The sequence below is a fragment of the Vulpes vulpes genome, chromosome 2 (assembly GCF_048418805.1).
Source record: "Vulpes vulpes isolate BD-2025 chromosome 2, VulVul3, whole genome shotgun sequence".
In the NCBI taxonomy this organism is placed as follows: Eukaryota; Metazoa; Chordata; class Mammalia; order Carnivora; family Canidae; genus Vulpes; species Vulpes vulpes.
The window spans coordinates 102,056,415-102,078,339 of NC_132781.1; the positions used below are offsets into that span (position 1 = coordinate 102,056,415).

At 33.4% G+C, this 21,925-nt stretch overlaps 2 protein-coding genes across 16 annotated transcripts in view; one reads left to right on the forward strand and one right to left on the reverse strand.

Annotated features, from left to right (window-relative positions):
- Window positions 1-2,293, forward strand: part of PDSS1 (decaprenyl diphosphate synthase subunit 1) — a 49,949-nt gene extending 47,656 nt beyond the window's left edge. For 3 of the 4 annotated variants that reach the window (XM_072742232.1, XM_072742222.1, XM_072742281.1), the window contains one exon: window positions 1,837-2,293. In XM_072742232.1, coding sequence (XP_072598333.1) covers window positions 1,837-1,977 — 141 coding nt within the window. In that variant the 3' untranslated portion in view covers window positions 1,978-2,293. The remainder of the gene's footprint in view (window positions 1-1,836) is intronic. The other variant, XR_011997947.1, reaches the window with a different exon arrangement.
- Window positions 2,098-21,925, reverse strand: part of ABI1 (abl interactor 1) — a 137,858-nt gene continuing 118,030 nt past the window's right edge. For 4 of the 12 annotated variants that reach the window (XM_072742191.1, XM_072742201.1, XM_026013635.2 and 1 more), the window contains 6 exons: window positions 21,062-21,162; window positions 20,044-20,124; window positions 16,133-16,306; window positions 12,950-13,036; window positions 9,111-9,296; window positions 2,098-4,242 (listed from right to left, as the gene is read on the reverse strand). In XM_072742191.1, coding sequence (XP_072598292.1) covers window positions 4,067-4,242; window positions 9,111-9,296; window positions 12,950-13,036; window positions 16,133-16,306; window positions 20,044-20,124; window positions 21,062-21,162 — 805 coding nt within the window. In that variant the 3' untranslated portion in view covers window positions 2,098-4,066. The remainder of the gene's footprint in view (window positions 4,243-9,110; window positions 9,297-12,949; window positions 13,037-16,132; window positions 16,307-20,043; window positions 20,125-21,061; window positions 21,163-21,925) is intronic. The other 8 variants (XM_026013640.2, XM_026013638.2, XM_026013639.2 and 5 more) reach the window with 4 other exon arrangements.

Consider the following 21,925-nt stretch of genomic DNA (forward strand, 5'->3'; position numbering starts at 1 on the left):
GGACAGCTAGGATTACTAAATAGTTGATTAGAGCTTGCTGATTGAGACCAAGGTAAAGGGAAATACTCAGGGAAAAATGTAAATGGAGGGGGCGGGGGAAATACTGTATCCATAGAACAAGAACAGAATATGTTTTGAAAAACACAGAACGAGCTCTAAGAAAATCTAAATGATTGTAAAAAACTAGCTCCAAAGGAGGATTCTAACATGAAATGAGCAAATCTTCGAAAAAGTAAACAGCAAGGGAAGAAAATGAGAAAAGCTTTGAGAGGATCAGTACGACATGAGGCAACAGGTATTTCAGGAAGAGAATCCAAAAACAGAAAAGAATGGTCTGGAGAAGAGCTCAAAACTGGCTTGGGATATAGCAAGAACCCTGGATGCCAGGGGGCAGCAGGCAAGGCCTTCCAAATGACGAGGAGACATTTAAACCTAGAATTCGGGGATCCCTGGGTGGCTCAGCGGTTTAGGGCCTGCCTTTGGCCCGGGGCGTGGTCCTGGAGTCCCAGGCCAAGTCAGGCTCCCAGCATGAAGCCTGCTTCTCCCTCCTCCTGTGTCTCTGCCTCTTTCTCTCTATGTCGATCATAAATGAATAAATAAATCTTTAAAAAAATAAAATAAACCTAGAATTCTATATCCGTTCATTAAATATGAAGGCAGAAGTCATCCTTACACTTAAATACTGTAAAGCTGATTTCAAGTACCCATTTTCTGAGTGAGTTATCTCTGGATATATTTCAGTAACAACGTGGGAACACCAAGAACGAGAAAGCTGTGGGCACTCAAATCAGTGGACTAAAAACCTACCTGGGATGGCAGCTGTTAGAGCTGGAAGGCAGTCAGCCTAAGTAAGCAACAAACAGAATGATGAAGGCAGTGGAGAGATTAGGGATCAGGAGCTGCTTTCCCAAAGAGGAAGAAAAGGAGGCAGTTCTATTCAGAAGTGGGCTTCTGTACAATACGGCAGAGCAAACTAAAATACATCCTATTTTGTGTCAATCGGTAAACTACAGAAAATCAGAGGCCTTTCAGAATGATGCTAGGAATATTCTATTCTGAATGATAGCGGGCTCATGAGCTTGGAACCACGGAGAAGAAAATAAAATGATAGTTACAGGACTTGATTCTGCAGCAAATGTATTTTTACTTCATAGAAACTGTTTTATTAGCGTTCAGCTTTTAGAACCAACATAAAAACATGGTTCCAGAAGAGAATGCAAATCTCTATAGCGTAAAGGTATAAAGAATAGGAACACTGGTATCCTTGAGATAAAGTGAGAAATTGGTGCTACATGAACTTAACAGAAGGTGGCAATAGAATTAACAAACCAGAAGGCGTAGGGTGAATGGGCTGCATCCTCATCTTTCTTAGCAGAAAGGTAATAAAGTTGTTAATTAAGATATTAAAACCAGCAGATACGGCTGTTGTCTTTAGAAGAACAGAACTGTTGATTTCCAGCATACGTGCTCTTTTATTATATATATGTTCTTTTCTAACTATAGTTTTCACTTAAAAATTTATACATATTGCATATATGTACAACTTTTAAAAAACTCAATACTTAAAAGGGAAAGTAGATGGCTATTTGATATTAATGAGTTAGTTGCTTTGCATGCTGATAGAATAAATATGTGCTTCACTCTGAGAAAAGTATGTTGAGACATAGTAGGAAGAGGAAGCTGGAATGATGAGTTGCTGAGAGCACCTGAAACATAGTTTGACTCTTTATTAACCTGGATCTCAACAAAAGTACATCTTAACTCTCTACTATAGCAAGAATTTAAGAGCTGATCCCAGTGAGTGATGCGTCTCTCCTCTTTTGTTGTACTCCCCAGAGTGATGGTGTGCAGCAAACAACCTACCTCGCGCAGCGGTACTGCCATGAAGCAATCAGAGAAATCAGTAAACTTCGGCCATCCGCTGAAAGAGATGCCCTCATACAGCTTTCAGAAATTGTACTCACAAGAGATAAATGACAACTCTTTCTGTTATTTCTGGCAGCTATTTTACCAGACTGTGCCTAAAGAATTTTGTGAAATACACTTTGCTTCATGTGCAATAACCAAAAATCATTTCAAAAAACCATTTCAACCTTATTGATGGGCAATTTTTTTTTTATTGGCAAAGTTTTTCAGAAAACTTTTTAAATGTAATTAAACCACCCGAATTTGTCACTCTAGTCCTGTAAATTCTCATCGAGGTATCTTGATGGTTATATGTGGTATTGTTTACACTGTTAAGATCCACATGTAAAGCCATTACACAAATAAATAATCAATGTTAAAATTCAAATGGTTTATCATGTTTCACCATAGGAGTAAAGGTCACAAAGACTGAAGTCTACAATGCAATCCACATTAGATTTTAACAGTATCCAAAATTTCATATAGGAGAATGGTTTATTATAAAAGACTGTACATAAAATTTAGACAACAGGTTATATACAAAATTAAGAGAACATTCCACTTGAAAAAATGAAAAAGGTAGCTAGCTGATCACTAGTGATATTGAAATCATGTTTAAAATTAACAAAGGCAAAATGCATATACAACAGTCACATTGATTTGGTAGTAATAATGGCCTTTAATTTTCAGAAATAAATGTTTTGCACTAGTTTTAACCATTTACTATGCTGTTATAAGTCTGTAACACCCAGTACATAATAATTGTAATTTAAAATCCAAACAGATCCTCAATACACACAGAAACCCACACTTGAGTGCTCTACTTTAATATCCTAGGCAATAGAGAATTACACACAAGATGAGAAAAAAAAAACATCCCTCCAACCTTCCCTTAAATTAAGAGGAGACACACAAAGTGCATGTGTTGCATTTCAATCTGTTGGCCAGGTATATCCCTGTTCACTGATTAATACATGATCCACCTTTTTTTGAATTATCTTTTTAAAACCTTTTTATGTTGCCAGTGACAGGTAATGGATTTAAACAGTGCCTATTCAAAAGTCAATTGCACCCAGTTCTACAAAAACAACATGTAAAAGATACTTATAATTTCCTTTCATTGAGCCCAGTATACAACAATCCACTGGAAAACCAAAGGACTTATACAGCAGTCCCTAAGAATTTTACTTACAGAATGTGCACACTTGAACACATTTTCTTAGCTTTGCAAAAGTTACTTTAGAAAAGGAGTTCAGTAGATTGACTTGTAAATACCCATCTCAGATTTTAAATCTGCAAAAATCAGTCACTGCCATTGGGACAGGGTGAGATAAGGCTAAATTTTTTTTTCCAAGTTAATATATTGAGAAAATAGAACCATAATTCTGCAATAAATCAGTATCTTTTATTATTTATTTAATTATTTATTCATTTATTCATTTATTTTAAAAGCAAACCAGTGAAGGAAAGGACAAAAACCTTTGGTTCACTTATGTATTTATGAATGGAAAAAATTTATAATGCAAATTCACTCATTAAAAAACTTAAGTACAAATTACATTACAGATAACCCTTTGTTTTGTTTCACATGGAGACCTTAGAGACTCAATTCATTTCAAGAGACCTAAGTACGAGTACTCCAAGTAAATATTACACAAATTGGAAGCATCTTGGATTTTTTTAAGTATATTTCAATACATAAATTTGTATGCATGCTTTAAACAAATAATATATTTCAAGAATGAGAAAGTCTAAACAAAAAGTATGACCAGCACCAGGATTGAAATTTTCTGATTTTAGTATTAGTCTGACATAGCGTTAGTAACCATGCTGCACTGAAACGTAATGGTACAATCTGAATCATGATTTGTTAAATATCATACCCCACACCCCCAGAATACTTAGGCTGGTCATAGAGTTAACTGTGTAAGTAAGCATATAAGCATAATCAGTTACAGACAGCCTCTTGTATAAATTGCCATTTAGCAATACACAAACTGCCTCTAAGATTTATGCTTACAGGTAGACATTCAATTATACCAATAAAACAGCATGTCCTGAAAATATGGGCACAATTTAAAACATTTTAAGACAAGTCTGTTAACCATAATAGTCCCACAGTATGACTGAGTAATAAGAACCTACTTTAAAAGCAAAACCTTTAATCAGTATAGTGCATGATTGATTCAACATAGTTCCCAGGGAACAGACCAGTCACTCGATTGCAGACTCCTTCATACCAGCCGTCATCATTCTTCTTTATTACGTAAATGATTGCACCCTCCATGAAGGATAGCTCATCATCCTTGTCTTTCGTATAATCATATATTGCCACAACTATGGAAAAGACAGTTGAAATACCATGTTTAAGTGCACTATTTCCAACATTTAACTGAATTTTATTTTTTTATTTTTTTTAATACGTTTATTTTTTATTGTTCAATTTGCCAACATACAGAATAACACCCAGTGCTCATCCCGTCAAGTGCCCCCCTCAGTGCCCGTCACCCATTCACCCCCACCCCCCACTCTCCTCCCCTTCCACCACCCCTAGTTCGTTTCCCAGTTAGGAGTCTTCATGTTCTGTCTCCCTTTCTGATATTTCCTACCCATTTCTTCTCCCTTCCCTTCTATTCCCTTTCACTATTATTTATATTCCCCAAATGAATGAGAACATATAATGTTTGTCCTTCTCCAACTGACTTATTTCACTCAGCATAATACCCTCCAGTTCCATCCACGTTGAAGCAAATGGTGGATATTTGTCATTTCTAATGGCTAAGTAATATTCCATTGTATACATAAACCACATCTTTATCCATTCAAATTGTAAAATGTAGTACCAATTAAATCTATAGTATAGCAAAACAAAGTATTTGTACAAATCCTGTTAATTCTTACATCAGTAAAAACAGGCAAGTCAGTGGCCAACCAGGTGCCTAAATCACTGCCTTGACTGTAGGATCACACTGACAGTTTGACTAGAGAGAAGTCAATAGTCTCAACCAATCTATCCAGGAAAGATCCTGGAGTTTTCATATTTATTAGATGTTTCATTTGTTCAAATATCAACAAAGTGCCAACCACTGCAAAACACCATTTTCCAAAATATGTACTGGGCAAAGCTACAGAGCCAATCAGGTAACTACCCACACTAATTTGAAAATACATATATCCTGGAAGGTCAAGCTCATCCTACTCATCCACAGAAAATAAGCATGTAATTTATAGGGCCATCCCTAGATTTTTTTTTTTTTAAAGAGTATTTATATAAGGGTCAGAGTTTTTTAAGGGGGAAATAGGTGAGCAAAGACCCATTAATTAAGACTTAGAGAACTGTTTGTAGTTCTGTGGTATTCAATTATTTGGAGTTCAAAATGTTCACTTGCTTTTTTTTTTTTTTTTTTTTAAGATTTATTCATTTGATAGAGAGCACAAGCAGGGGGAGTGGCAGATGGAGGGAGGGGGAGAAGCAGACTCCCTGCTGAGCAAGGAGCCTGATGGGCCCTGGGATCATAACCTGAGCCAAAGGCAGACACTAACCAACTGAGCCACCCAGATGCCCCCTATTCATTTCCTTTGTAAACACTGCTGTGGAAAGGACAGTCATCAAAAAATTACTAGTTTTCCAAATGGTTTATGAATTTAATTGTTCCTTCATTCTGCCTTTGTAGCTTGATAGTTCTCAAGTTATATGTAATTTTCTAATATATGTGAGATGGTAGGTGACAGAGATTTCATTTCCATTGATTACCTCATTTTTCTTAAAACAGTTCTCAGGACATTAAAGATATTCTGGCACTCGCTTTTCCCCTGAGAAAGACAACTTCTCCTAATTATTTTGAATTAGTGAATTATAAATAAGAACGAGACCTGAAGTACTGATCCATAGCACCATTTGCTAAATTAAAATAGCCAACATTCTCTTCCCCCTTACAAAACTAATATAGTTAATATAAGTTACAGTTAATATAACTTCCCCTTTACAAAACTAATATAGTTAATATAAGTTATAGTTAATATAACTAATACAGTTACTTAATAAACTCAACAAGTCCATTCTCCTCCATTTTAATCCTGCAGTAGAATCATAGTTATAAGCTCACTGACCCAAAAACATACAGAATAAATAGTACTAAATTATTATCCTGGTATAATTTTGGCTAAATAACCACTCAAGAAAATTGAGTGATTACTAGAAAAGCATTAGTAAGGAAAACATGGTAATAATTTAAATAGGCAACTACCATATTATTTATTGTCAATTATTATTTGCTTATTAGCATTGGTAACATTAATTTCTTTGTATTCAGAGTCACAAAAGGTTAGAGTTTGTGTAGAGGACTTTTAGACTGATTGTGACAAAAGCCCGATGTCCTCAAAGTTAGTCAGCAGAATGAAAACTGTCTTTTCTTTGTGTTTTTAGTTCCACTTAGACCACTTAGAGCTGGTAAGAGTACTGAACCAATTTGTTTCCATTTTCCAAGTCCTTTAAGTAAATGAATCCCAGTCATACCCAACTTCTCCTCCCCCAATGCATATATTCTCTCCTATAATATAATGCTTACAGCTGAGTACTTAGTCATTAACAATTCAGTTTCCATCCTACTTTCCAGAACCCTAATTCATATAAAGAGCTAAGCTCCGGTGACGCCTGGGTGGCTCAGTGGTTGGGTACCTGCCTTCAGCTCAGGTCGTGATCCCAGGATCTGGGATCAAGTCCTGCAGTGGGCTCCCTGTGAGGAGTCTGCTTCTCCCTCTACCTATGTCTCTGCCTCTCTCTCTCTCTCTCTCTCTCTCGAATAAATAAATAAATCTTAAAAAAAAAAAAAAAAAAAAAAAAGCTAAGCTCCCCCCATTCTGTATGGATTGTAGAGTCTTTTGGAACTCAAAGTCTACTACTCTAATCCTACTTCTACGTGATAAAAATTTGAAGACAGTGATCTAGTTCCTATGCAATCTTTTCAACTTAGAAACAATGTGTTCAACTGTTTCACATTATAGGTGCACTTCCTAGATATCTTGCCTCCTGAACATTCTCCTCTCAAAGGCATTCCTGTTTGCAGGATCTTAAACTGTGGTACTCAGAACTACACATAATACTAGTGTAGTATAAATGGATATGATCAGATTGGTATATATTAGGTTACAGTTCAGGTAAGGTACCCTAATAATCTGGCTTCTGAAGTCCTGACATACCGTTGATTAATATATTCAAAAATTCCTTTTAAACCAGGTTTTATTCATCTTGATTATAAAGGTAATTATTTAAAAATTTAAAAAATTATTTAAATATAATCATATTAAATCTCAGCTCTCTGATTTAGACTACAGATTAGCAAACAATGGCCCATGGCTGAATCCAAGCCACTTGCCTTTTTTGTCAAAAAAATTTTTGTTGAAACATGGACACATCCATTCACTTATGTACTGTCTATGGCTGCTTTTCTGCTACAATAGCAGGGCTGAGTAGTTGTGACAAAAGGGACTATATGGTTGGCAAACTTCATTCGTACTTCATTTTGTAATACAGACATCAAATTATTATGTTGTTCACCTGAAACTAATAGAATGCTGTTGTGTTAATTAAACTTCATTTTTTTTAAAGTTAAAAATATTTATTATCTGGTCTTTTACAAAACATGTGTGATGACCACTAACTTAAGACTATTATTTCAACTTATAAAGACATTTTGTAATTCTGCTCTATTGCCAAATGTATTAACCATTATATCATTCACGTTTATCAACTTTTTATTAGTTCCATATTAGTCCCAATTTAAAGTTAAATTTGCATTTCCAAACCAGGAAATACAGGAACACAACTCAAGACTATTTAGCTTTATCAACCTCATAATGACCACAACATATCTCTATTTGAAGGTAGAGGAGAATCTAAACATAAAGTAGACTATTCAAGATTCCCTGAACATTATGTAGAATATTTACTATTTAAAAATATTTTAGGGCACCTGGGCGGCTCAGTGGTTGAGTAAGCGTCTGCCTTTGGCTCAGATTGTGATCCTGGGGTCCTGGGATTAGGTCCCTCATCCAGCTCCCCACAGGGAGCCTGTTTCTCCCTCTGCCTATGTCTCTGCCTCTCTCTATGTCTCTCAAGAATAAATAAAATCTTTTTTGAAAATAAATATAAATATTTTAAAAGGTACAGCATAGGGAATATCGTCAACAGCATTGTAATAGCTTGTATAGTGACAGATGGTAGCTACACTTGTAGTGAGCCTAGCATAACCTACAGAGATGCTGAATTTTATATTGTAAACCTGAACTAATAACAATGTATGTCAACTATAGTCAAAAAATTTAAACACACATACATACACACACAAAAGGACAACCACCAATTCCCTTTTAGCCATGTATTCAAAACTTTGGCACAAAAAATGGTGCAGGTCTCAAGAGCTACAGCCACTTGCTTAATGTTAATTAAAGAGAGTAAAGGCCAATGGAAGGGAATGTATTTCAAAAGGCAATCAAATGTGCTTAACTACATTACAAGCATTTTTCAGAACTCGACAAATACAGATTTTAAAATAGCACAGAGCTGGATGAAGAAAAGCAATTAACTCTAAAAACAGAATTTCTTTCTTTCCTACCACTATTTCTTAATACATAATTATAGTGAATGTCAAGTAATTTTGATAAATTTGGATGTTAGGGTTATACATAATTTCATGAAAAAAATCTAGTGATTATCTTCTCTTTTACAAGATCAACTAACTGAAAACTTTAATTGAGGCTTTTTCTCATGATAGTCTCAATATATTTTTAAATATTTATATATAAAAGGTTTCTCTTTATTCTAAGAGCTTTGAAATTCTGTTTTAAATCTTTACTAATTACATAACTTTAGTAAGTATTTTAACTCCTATTTTGTACCTTGTTTCATCTATAAAAAGGAAACAGGCAAGTTCATCTCCAGCTGGAAACCTATGTCATTTGAAAAACCGCATCTAGCATTACAACATACTTTTAACTTAAAAAATAAAGATAATTCCTTTATACTGGAAATGTCTAGGAAATAAGGATTAATTAAATTTTCTTGGTTGACAAAGCTATTCAAAGGGTTGAATAGACAGTCACTAGACTAGACACTGGACTATTTTTTATAAAGCTATTTATAGCTCTAAAATTCTGTAATTAGGTTAAGCTTCCTTTACCCCAATTCAATGATGACTGTACCTTACCTTTCTCAATATAATTTTTGGGGGCCCAAGCAGGATCCCCATCTGCATATGGATCATTATACTGAACTACTGCAGCCTCCTCATCCTCATAATCCACTGGAGGTGGTGGTGGCGGAGGTGGAGAGTCATCAAACATGGGAATGTCATCTGGGGGAGGTGGTGGTGGTGGAGTTGGACTGTCAGCAACTAGAAGAATTCAGATAATTAATTTGAATCAGAAGTTAGAGTAAATGAAAATTCTTAAAAGAATTTAAGAAAGCTCTAGTTTGTATATAGCATGCACTATAATAAAACATGCAAAGATTAGAAATAAAAGCTTGGTGTGTTAGAGCTTCTATTATTCTTAAGAATAATTTTCCAATAATCCAATGAGCTAAAAATGAGAGTATCAGGAAGTGCTACAAAGTAATGAATGCAGCATCCTTTTATATGGATTACAGGAGTAAAAAAGTTTCCTTACTCCAAGGCTTGGATCAGAATAGATGTCACCCATTTGTTAGCCTACCTCTTTAAATAAGCCTGTGTCACATTTCTCATTTGGACTACTGTAAATGTTATGAATACCATTATATTAGGGTTTGATAACCATTCACTGCACACATTCAGGTCTCTGATTCTGGCTTTTAGTTCCCCAGAAATAAATCTCCAGTGAGTGGATTTTTATTTTTGTCTGTTTCAGTTGAGAAAAAAGTTGGCAGTTATCAGGTTGGCTTCTATGTGTATGTTTTCTATTTTTTTTTTAAATTTTAACAGAAATGAGAAATTAAATAATTCCAAGTTAATACAAAATGTCATTGAGTATTTTTCAAAAGTATTTGTATTCACAATCAACTTTTTAAATGTAGAAGGGAAGCTAAGATTTTTTGCATTATTGCTAGTAAAACTTAAACATAGGATGGGGGAAAGACTTGATCCTAAAGACCCAATTTTTAAAGAATATATCCACGATAAAGGTTTTTAAAATAAAGTGTTGCAAGAAGACGTAATTAAAAACGAACAGGAACTTATATCGTGCAAAACAATAATGACTCATACCTCAAGTTGTAGATGGGTATGGTACATGTATGTGTGGGATTTAAATAATTGAACAGTGAAATGAGAAAAGGTCAGGCTAGAACTATGGACACTAAGCTATTATGATACTAGGTAATAAGTGCTCCCAATATTAAAGAATTTAAAGCCAGAACACACAACTAATTCTTAATACGAATTTCTGATCCACAGATGATTTATTATTATTATTATTATTATTATTATTATTATTATTATTATTTAGATTTCTTTAAAAGTTAAAGACAGGAAAATGCTTTGACAGAAACTGATACAAAGAATTATATAATATCTACAACGGAGAAACTCAGAATACCAACATACTAATTCAAATGCCAATTTCTGGGGCTATTTATGTTATCAAAGCAAGCAGTCATAATCTATTTGTAATATAGGTTTTAAAGTTCACTCCACCCTATTTGGAATAATGGAGACTATAACCAAGAGATCCAGATTTAGAACATCTGTGGATAATAGCCCTACTTCCATAACCACTTCAATTCTGTGATTTTTATTTGATCCCATCAGGGAATGAGAAAGACTAAGAAAACAAATCCTGTGTAGTGATGCTCATTCTGATAGCTACACCAAGCACAAATATAATTTATTTTTCCATCAACTACTTGGAGTCGTTTTATTTTTGCCTTTACCTTCTCCACAAAGCTTTCTGCTATTATTGACAGGAGAAGAAAATGGGTATGATCCATCTAACATCAAAGAGCCATAGCTCATATCCTTAATTTGGCTTAATGTGTAAATTATACATTTGCCTGCATCCCTAAATTGCATTTACTCTTTACTTATATATAACTTACTAGTTTCATGTTTTCACTCAATCGTCTTCACGCCCATGTGAATCTACACTGGCTTGTCTCCAAATTATATATACAGAGGCGGAAGACAGGGTCACTTTATCTAGCACCACACATAATTAGTTCAAAAATGCTTTCTGATGCTAATCATACACAAAGTAAACACACTGACTTTTTTAAGGGCTCATGCCTTAAACTGAAGCACACTTAATAGGTTAACTGCCACAGGCATTCATTATCATTAATTCTGAGTGCCACAGAAAACTGCATATTTAAGAGGAAAACAAAGAAAATTTGTACTCCGTAAAACATGTAAGATACTGATACAGTTTATAATCAATCTTCCTAACATGCTTTCAAAGAAAATAGATCCTAAATAAAGTTGTACATTCTGCAGCGCAAGGATAACTGATTCCAGTTCCTAAGTCCGGGGAAAAGAGCTAAAATAAAATAGTAAGTACCATGGTCCTCAGCAAAAAACATGCAAACCTAAAATTATATACATTAATACTGAATTTCTATTAAAAAAAAATAAAAAGAGTTACCAAAATGCTAGTCAATATACTTTGGCCCCACTAAATGGATGTTTATTACGGCTATTTTCAAATATTTCCTCTCAACTTAACTGTAAGGCAGCTCAAGTTTTTGAATTCTTATAACATCAAGAACCAGCAATTTTTCCTTACTCACTTTTTAAAAAATAAGATTCACTTTTTTTTTTATAAGTTTAAACATATTGGAGTTTTCAAACAAATGTTAACAATGAGGATGGTTTACACTCAGAAATTTCAACATTTTGGAACTACAACGTTTTATAAAAAGCCCATTCAATCATACATGTTTCTTAAAGATAGTGGGATCTTTGTCTTAGACTATTTGTACTCTTCCCAAAGCCTAGCACATAACACCAAATAAACAATTATTTGACTGGAGGAAGGGAAGAAATGTGGAGAATTACACAACAGTGATCAATCAGCAAGAGCTGAACAATGGAATTTGCCACAATGCATTTTCCCGGAAGATGAGGCAGTCATGTGGGTTACACATTTGTTCAAACCCTTCTAAAATTTATTTGCATGGTGATGATCCCAAATGAAGTAAATCACTACTAGACCATCTTACCACCCGTCTTAAGCTCAACAGCTATTTTGGCATAGTTATAACTCAGTAATGGTGGTATTTTTTATTTTGTCAAGTAACATTCACTCTGATCATGTAAGTTAGGATTATACAATTACCTCAACATAATCAGGTAGCAATATAAACTACTCTATCCTAATCAAATCCACGTATTCAAAAGAATTTCCACAAATCACTAACCTGACCTGCTTGAGATAGAAGACCTAAAAGCTGACATATGTGCATGTTCAGAAATACTCCTCATGGGCCTGCATGTAGCCCAAACACAGAGGCTTGCCATTATCACTCTCATATGGATAACCTGGATGTAAATTACTCATTCTGAAGATTCATTCTTATCCTAACAACAAATCTTTACATAGGTTCAAAATTCACTAAAATTTCTATGTAACTAAAGGAAAAAAAAAAAAACCTGCCCCCAATGCATAATAAATTTAATCTCATACTGTATCTATATGCTGATGAATTTGTTGGCTGCAGAATATAAAATATTTTCTAATCCCCCTAATAACTGTTGGAAGCTGGTAGTTTCCATACAATTCGAATTTTTATGTTTGATTACGCTTTCCTTAAGAATCAGCAAAGATCAGATTTGATGTTTTAGATCATGTAAATAACATAAGAAAGCTGCAGTTTTGAAATTTATATGGGTCAGTAATCATGCAAACAAGAGAAAAAAACTGAAGACCGTGCTCTTCAGTTTCAAATACGTATCTGCACCTATTTTCAAGATAAGATTAGCTTCTCAATAAAAGTAAGAAAATGATGACTCATCAGCCATGCATGCTATAAGGAGACAGCCTCTACTCTTTGACAGCTCAGTTTTTCCAAACTTACTGTTTTCCTGCACCCTGGCCACGAAGCCTGTGAGAGGTATCTGTGGAGTCAACTGAGGCATAGGGGGAGGGGGTGGAGCAATAGAAACTGGTAGCAACAACACAGTATGGGGGAAGTAAAACAGATAAAGGAAAGAAAAGGAAACAAACAAAAAGCAGAAGTCAGTTACAAGGACCACAAACATAAGTATGCAAAGAACAGTTTGCAAATGAAACAAAACAAAACAAAAAACAAAACAAAAACCTGCAGAACCTTCTTCAAGTTCATTTCCCACCAGCAAACCTAAATGGAGTTGTTGCTTAGCCAACTGGTTAATTTTTTAAAAATACATTTAATGTAATCCTAACGTTATACTGTTTGAGGAAGATTTAAGTTTACCATTACACTCATTTTCATATAAAGAATTTTCAAATTCTAAGGAAAGACTTTTAAAAAAATGAGTAACACGAAATATAGATAAAGGTTTCCAGGACATCATGTCTTTGTCATATCTCTATAACCTAACAGGTATGTCTAGCTTTAAGGTAATGTTGTAAATTAGAACCCAAATTAAGAAATATGTTATGGAATAAGTGTTTATTTCATATATAAATACATACATTAATCACAGGTTTCCTTTAAAAACAGTTCTTACTATATACCTAAATTTACACACAGCTCTCCAGGAAAAATCCTTGTTATGGTAAATCAAGGTCATTATTATTTTCTAAAGTGATGGTTTTATTTTTAAAGATAGCACTCCTAAATTTACTAGGGAATAAGAGTGCTCCACATACCATGTTAATTGTTTACTGAGTTTCATAGGATAAGTATTTCAAAAAGGACCTTCTTCATTTTATCACTATTCTGAAAATAGGAAACCTGATCTCAAAACAGGTTAAAATATGCAATTACTTTCATTAAAGTAATTTCTAATGAATCATTGAGTAGCTGTAAACATTCCAACTTCTTTCTGGAGGGGACAATTTATAGGAAACTGATATCAAATGCTCATGTGGGCAGCAAATGTTATTAAAAACTATAGCAAACTATACGTAAACATTAATAAGTTTAAACATTATTAAACATTAATAAGTTTACCATTTTGTCTCATTTTAACAAGACAGTAAATGCCAAAGATTGCTTAGAAAAAGTCAACAGGGATTGAGTTGCAAAATTGAGTTTACTGGCAGTCACCAAAACATGACACAAATTGTCAGAGAAAAATAATTTATCGGTTTCCAAGGATCATTTAACCAAAAGGTCATTTCAATTAACCCAATGTATAATTGGTAAGCATAAAAATTTTAAAGAGGTTCAGTATTCAAAGCAGCAATAACTTACCAAAGCCATGTATTGCATTAATATTCATTTTATGGCTAAAAGTAACATTCAACTCACTATGAAATTGATCTTCATTGATTCTGATACTTTGGATATAGAAGGCTCTTAAATAAAATGTTACAGTGTTGATTTAAAACAACAACAAACCTCCCACAAGCCTAAGTTTGTTTAGAAACAACCCTTAGTATCTAGACATGCTGGTTAGTACAGAGAGAAAAAGAAAAGCTATGCTCTGAAGATACTAGTCATTACCACCACATCTGGACAGAAGGGGAAATATGCACATCAAAACACTAAAAACATTTACATACTACTGCTACTACTACTACAACCACCACTACTACTACCACTATTACTACAACACCAACAGTAAGTCAGGTTGTGGAATAATTATTTTGACGCATATTTTCAAAATTTGAGTCCAAATTTCCTTTGTAATATCCAAAAGATATAGCCATTCAGTAATGAAAAGGTCTTATTTGTGAATAAGCAATCTTCCCCAACACTGTTAAAATAAAACTACACAAACAGGTATTAGGTGAAGTGTCACCAAAAGCCATACTTGCAGAGTAAACTAAATATCTAAGTGAGGCAAAGAAAAATAAAAAACATAAAGATGAGATCTAAAAACACAACATATTATGAAAAAAAATTAAAAGATCATAAAACTACTAGGCCAATAAACAGATAATCCATGGAATATTCAGACTAGCTACCTTTCATTACCAAAAGGAAATCGGGGAAAATGTGAGATAAAATTCTAACTGGTAAAGTTTCTCGGTAGATAGCCCGGACGAAAATTTTAGTTTGGAAAAGGACTGTATTAATTGGGGGGTTATCTGTGAATTCTGACATTTTTGCTAAAGTGTTATTCAATTCTTAGGAGTTTTCTTACTAGAACACAATCTTTAACTCTAAAATTTACATTGGAAACAAATAAGAGAACTTTCCTTTAGCTCTGCTTTAAAATGCATGTTCAGAACATGCATTATAAACTTTAACTTCTTAGGAAATCAGAGTATTCAGTACTTTTTACCAATATAACATGTGGCTCTAGAAAGTAGTTACAAATGCCACATGGGAAGGTGTGTTCGAGTCTATGCCAGTGTTCGCCTCTTCAAGCCAATAATAAATACTGGACAACAGGTTCATTTCAGAATTTTTTTCCTTTCTGAATTCTGCATCTTAGCATGGAAAGTGGTATTAATGATTACTCTAAGCAATTCATACTTCCTGCCATTATATGCTAAAACTATTTTCTAATCTTTAATATCTTTAAGCCTTTAAAAACACCAACTGCAGTTAGTGTTGAGATGTGCAATTTGACATGAAGAGAAAGAAATCAGAAGAAAATCCTCCCCACTGTTACAGTGATTAGAGACAGAATAAGCAGGCATTACAAATGTTTTTAATGGTTTTGAGCTTATTTCAATACAGGTTAACAAGCTTAAAAGTGATAGCCAGCAATTTCATTATACTATTTAAAGAAAATTGTTCGCAATGTTCTTACTGCTACTGAAGTGTCTCAAATGTGGCATTAAAATTAAGTCAGCTTAATTTCAGTATTTTTCTTCTCTAGTTCTGTTTATAGTAATTAAAATGTTAAACCATTAGTTACATTTTAATATGTAAGTATATTCAGTAAGTCTGAATTTTTTTCAAAGTGATAAGCAATTATTTTTGTGATAAGCGGTAATTCTTAAAATGTCAGGATTCAAGGACTGACTCCCTAAAGCCAAGAATGAACACGAAATAGCATGGTTTCAATTGTTGTCTATCACTGGCAAGAACAACAGCTTCAAATAATTTCCTTCAAAAGGAACTCCACTGTTGCTGTACGCCTGCAAAGCACAAGCTTACTTGAATTCTGAGAATAAAGTGGACCTCCATTAACATGAGGTTGAGCAGAAAATTGAGCAGTCACAGAGGGAGTTCGTCTGTATCCACCAGAAGATGTCGAGGAAGTGGTAGAGTTGTGTCGAGAAATCTGCCTGGTCATTGTGCCATACTGGGAACCAGGAGCTGAGCCCGGGGCTGCGGAAAAGCATTAGTCAAAAGCAACCAACAAAGAATGTGAGCACAACATGTCACCTCCGATGGCAGAACAAAGAGAGGGGGACTCTCAGTAAGAAATATTTATTACTTTTTAAAGCCCACAGCACAAAATAAAGAGAAATGTGAAGATAAAACACAAATAGCTAGCTCTCTGAAGTTACAGAAGGAAAAACAGATACTGTGTGGACAGCTGCAAAAGTAAAATAACATTCTTAAACCTTTTAATTTAGCAGACTCTCAAATGTTATTTTGCTAATATCATATATAACTTTTTTCTGTATCATTTAAGAATATATAGGTTTTACATGGGAACTACATCTTTCCAACAAAATCAGTACCAAAAGGTAATCTGAGATGGAACACATCAGTTTTCAGATGTGACTGTATTACCAATGTATTTACAAACTTCCTTTCCCATCACCAGATCTTCAGGAGTACAAAGGTTAAATTATAAAATGTAAAGAGGCTAGCATATTTTCCACATATACTGCTATATTTATGTGAATGTTTATTGTGTTAGTAGTTATAATCAAATACAGCAGTATTTGACAGCAGAATCATTTTTATGAGAAGCACAATTTCTAGTTTCAAAGCACTTATAGATAGAATCAGATATTTGTCATCGGTTTCCAAACTTTTAAGACTAACACACTTTCCTTTTCTTTTTTTTGTTTTGTTTTTACACTTTCCTTTTCACTTACACTTTTGTAACTGACAAAACTGTAAGTAATTTTAGACTTTGTAAAGTAATTTTACAATTTTTTTTTAATTTTACAATTTTAAAGCAGCTTTATGTAGAAAATCCATTACCTTTCTCCATACTTGGAGGGTTTGTTCCATCCTATACCCAAAACGATCTTTTTTTTTATTTATCATTCATATCTAGAATTACTAAAGTACTAACAGTACTTAAAATCTCATTCAATATCATCTCTACCAACATTTCAAAAGTTTAATATTTCAAAGGTTAATAAAGTTCAAAGCCTCTAAAGTTAACCATACTTTCCAAAGGTAACTTCAGGACTAATGTTAGCCTCTTTGCCACAGCCAAACATCTAACCACCACTAAGTAAGTAAAACTAGTTTATTTTCAATCAGTTGTGTAATTTAACCTCTCCTAAAGGTCATACAAATTATTACATAAAGCCATACAGCAGAGGTTGTTCATTTTAAAAAGTGCTAATAAATTTAACATTTTGGAGCTCCCAAGCCATAGGCAGTCACTAATTATCTAAATCATCCCCAGGCTCATTTTCTAAATAGAAACATATTTTAAAAATAATACTCTATTCAAGAGCCTTCATGAATAAGTAATTTTGGATAGCTAGGGTTTCCACAGAGCTAAGAGGTAAACCTTTAATTGTTTTTAATAGAGATCTCTATAAAATGATTTTTATATTTCTGACTTAAAAAGTGTATGAAATCGAAGTCATTTTTCTTGGTGATCTAAAATTGAAAACCAGTCATTCAGCAGTTCCCAAACTGAGCCTATTTCAGAATTTACTTTAATGTTTTATTATGAAATAAATCATGATGCCAAAGGATATATGCTTTAGATACAAAATTGTTATATACAGTAATACTACATATACATATAGTATACTAATATGTATAATATGTAGTGGTTATATATAATTTATTTACATAAATATACATTTATATATAATTTTTTTTCATTTATATATAATTTAAAGAAAAATAAGATAAATACCTAACTCCATTAAACAGTATATTACCAGTATCACCAAAGCTTCCTGTTTGCACCTTCTAGATCCCAAAACTCAAAAGATGTTAAACATTCTTTCTTTACAGTTTAAATCACAGCTATATATAAACTTAAACAATATGCAATACACAGAAAAATCATAATTTATAAGCTTTTATAATGGAGTAATTATGCATATTGTTGGCTTGCTCCTTTTTTAAGATTCATCCCTGTTGGCAAGCATATCAATGTTGTATCATCCATTTCTGTTGCTTTATTTGCATGTGAGCATGCCACAACTTATTTATCCATTCTATTGTGATTAAATAATTGGGTTGCATCTGGATTTCTGCTAATATTAATGCTACTACTATGAACATTCCTAAATGTGGGGTTCCTAAGTTTCTCTACAACACTCGTTCTCAAACTTCAGCATTAGTCAGAATTTCACCGTGAGAGCTTGTTATAATACAGACTGCTGGGCTCCAGTCCTCAAAGTTTCTGAGTGAGTCGTAGGTCTAGAATGGGATCTGAGAATTTACATTTCTAACTAGTTACCCTGTGATGATGATGATGCAGTTGGTCTGGGGATCACACTCTGAAAGCCAATGCTCTAGAACACAATGGTCTTAGTTTTACTCTTTAAAATTAGAGAACCTCAAAAAGCTTTTGCAGAGGTGGGTTATAGCAACAGGTAATTACTATAATAGAAATTAAAATTGACAGACACATCTGTAAAACACATGACTATATAAACATTCTATTAGCTGTCACAGCAATGATTCTGTCCTAAGTCATACAAGCCTCTGGAAACTTCCACTGTATACTTGTACCAGAATGAGAATAAAAAAGGCATATAGGTCTTCGTATTATGACTAATATAGTTCTGACCTCAAAAACTCCATAACAGGATCTTAGCATCCCCCAGGGGTCTTGTAGCCATATTCTGAGAACCAGTACTCTAGGGCAAATATCTAGAAATGAAATTATTAAATCTAAGGTAAAAGCCTGTTCAACCTGACTAGGTAACAATTACTTTCCAAAATGAATGTATCAACTAATAAACTCCCACCAGCAGTGTACTAGTTACTATACATCCTCATCAACATTGGGTACTAGTAAGCTTCTACATTTCTACTTATGAGGTGGATATAAAATAGTATCTCACTGATTTTAACTTTCATTTTCCTAATTATTAACTAGGTTGGGGACTTTTTTTTCACATGGATTTTCTGACAGTAATTTTTATTATTTGGATCTTTTTATTACCTCCTTTTGCCCTTTTACAATGTTTTGAGAAGATGCGGCTGAAACTTAGCTGTCATTTGAAACATTTCTATCCATGTCTACCCAGATTATTGCTCTGATATATTTCTAGGCTGAATGTTTCATACTGAGTCTGTATTCCGAATTCCTTATATGCTCAATCAATCTAGTTACCTCCAATTTAGGAACAATTTAAATGTATCAGATTAAAAGAAAATTTCTTGGCATCCTAGATTCCAAAGCACTGAGCTATATCAAAGTTTTCAAATGGTGATCCACAGGAAAGCCTCAGGAGCACCCCACAACCACACATCATTTCTTTTCCATTTTAATTTCTCCTGTCCCCCATCTTCACCCCAATCCTTTGACTGTTGTATACACCAGGGAGTTCCAAATGAAGTTTCATGTAAAAAAAAAAATATATTACATTACTAATTTAAAAATCTTTTTGAACAATCACTGCTATAATTTTCCTAAAAAATATCAAAACAAATACGAACCACATTTAAATCAGTTACAAATTAAGCATAAAAGCATTTCACATTTCAAAGAATGTGATTTTATATTTAACTATATAACTTCAGAGGCCTTTCACCTGAAGCAATTAGTGTAAATTAGAGTAAAACTTTAACCTTTGTATTACCACCAACAACCTAATAACTATAAAAGCTAGCAGTCTAACAGAGGAGTTTATTATGAATTACACAAAGTAAGTTAAATCACTCCAGTGGTTATGCAATCTCACCTATCACAGTGTTCACTGGGAGAAGTGGTGGAAGAGGTGGTGCTGGTGGAGCTCCAGAAGGAGGAGGGACAGAAATGTTTTCTAATAAAATAGTTTATAATTCAGGTCAGAGTGCAAGAAAGAGAACTAAACATTCTGAAACAGTAAGAAAGTACAAAGTTTCGGAAAGGAAAAAAAAAAAAGAAGAAAGAGACACCGATAATGTAAAGCATGTCCAAATGAATATGAATTCATTTTACTAGGTAAAAAAGGACATTGAGTTCATACCTGAATTAACTATAAAATATGCCTGTTTTCATAAGCAGCTTTTTCTTTTTCAACAATCTCTTTGAGAAGCTAAGAATTTTTCCTAACAGTTTTGATTATGAAATATGTATTTTTAACATTATAAAATATTTATATCATTTACAAAAAAAAAAATCAAGGAACTAATTTAATGCTCTGCAACAATTTCTTAAATTTTTCTAAAATCTAAAGAGTAAAAAAAACTTTTCCTATGTTAATCTCATGTTATATTATTATTTTACTAGAACATGTATGGAGTATTATACCTAAATGTAGAAAAGTCACAGAACAAGCTAATGCCAGAGTTGAGACACTAGCCTATAAAGCAATGCCAGAACTCACTGGTATTAAAAAACAGTAACAACAACAAAACTCACCAGTATAAAATATACATTAAAGACACTCATCCTTTGAAGTATCACCAATATTGGTTTGCTCCTGAAATAATATCATTCTTGACTAGTGCCCAAGGTAAGTTATTTCTAAAGCAAAATGGCCCAAAAGATATTTAATGATGTTATGTAATATGTTTTATGTGTAAGAAAAAATAACTAGTAAATTCCTAAAGTCTCTGTGAAAGTCTCCCTAAAAATGTTCTTAAATTTGTTAGCATTTCTTCTAGCAACAATCACATAAATTTAATAAGTAAATTTTATCTAATATAACTATTTCAGATTTCATAATAAAGCTCAAATTCTAGCACATATTAAAACAGATTAATACACCAACATACCTGGTCCAACAGTGGGTGGTGAAGGTGTAGGCACGGCGATGGGAATGCCAATACTGCTGCTTCCACTGTTCTCTCGACTTCCACTCCCTCCACTGCTTCCACTGCAAAGAAATAAATTTGAAAACAGCCATTCTAGAGATTTATCCAAAGACAAATTCAAAGCCATTAAATACTCCTTTTATGGTGTGTATGTTAAATATAAAAAATTAAAAGTTTTAAAAACTATTCAATACAATTTTAACCCTAATACCTAAAGTAGTTCTCGTGTTTTACTCTACTTCTCAAACTACTGGAATTCAATATAGTCCTAACATAGTACACAGAACCATCAGAAGAGATCATCTATTGAGAAATGAATGACCAATAAAATCTTATGGTACAACAATCCAACAAGACTAATTAAGTAACCAAAGCAGGTATGAACCATGTTTCCACTGAGCTCACAGTTGAGAATGGGAAAACAGACGTTAAAAAACAGCATTAGAGATGCCACAAAAGAAAATATACAATATGTGATGGAAGTTAATAAAAACTGTAACCAGTTTTAGTCTGGAATTAGTACAAAAATCTCGATCCCATCTTCAAAGAATGGTGATAAAACAGGGAAATTTCTGGAAAATGAGTAAACCGACAAAAAAAAAAAAGTAAAGCTTCAACATGGAGCATTCTAGAAGAGTTGATAATGCTAAACTCTAACCAATTCCTTACTATTCTAATTCCTATGGATTTACTGTACATTTAGGCATACGATCTCATACTATGCAGTTTTTAATAACGTGTGCATGTGTATGTATTTATGTACATGTGTAACCTTTGGCTCCATACTGTCTTAAAAATCAACATCAATGAAAAAAAAAAAAAAAA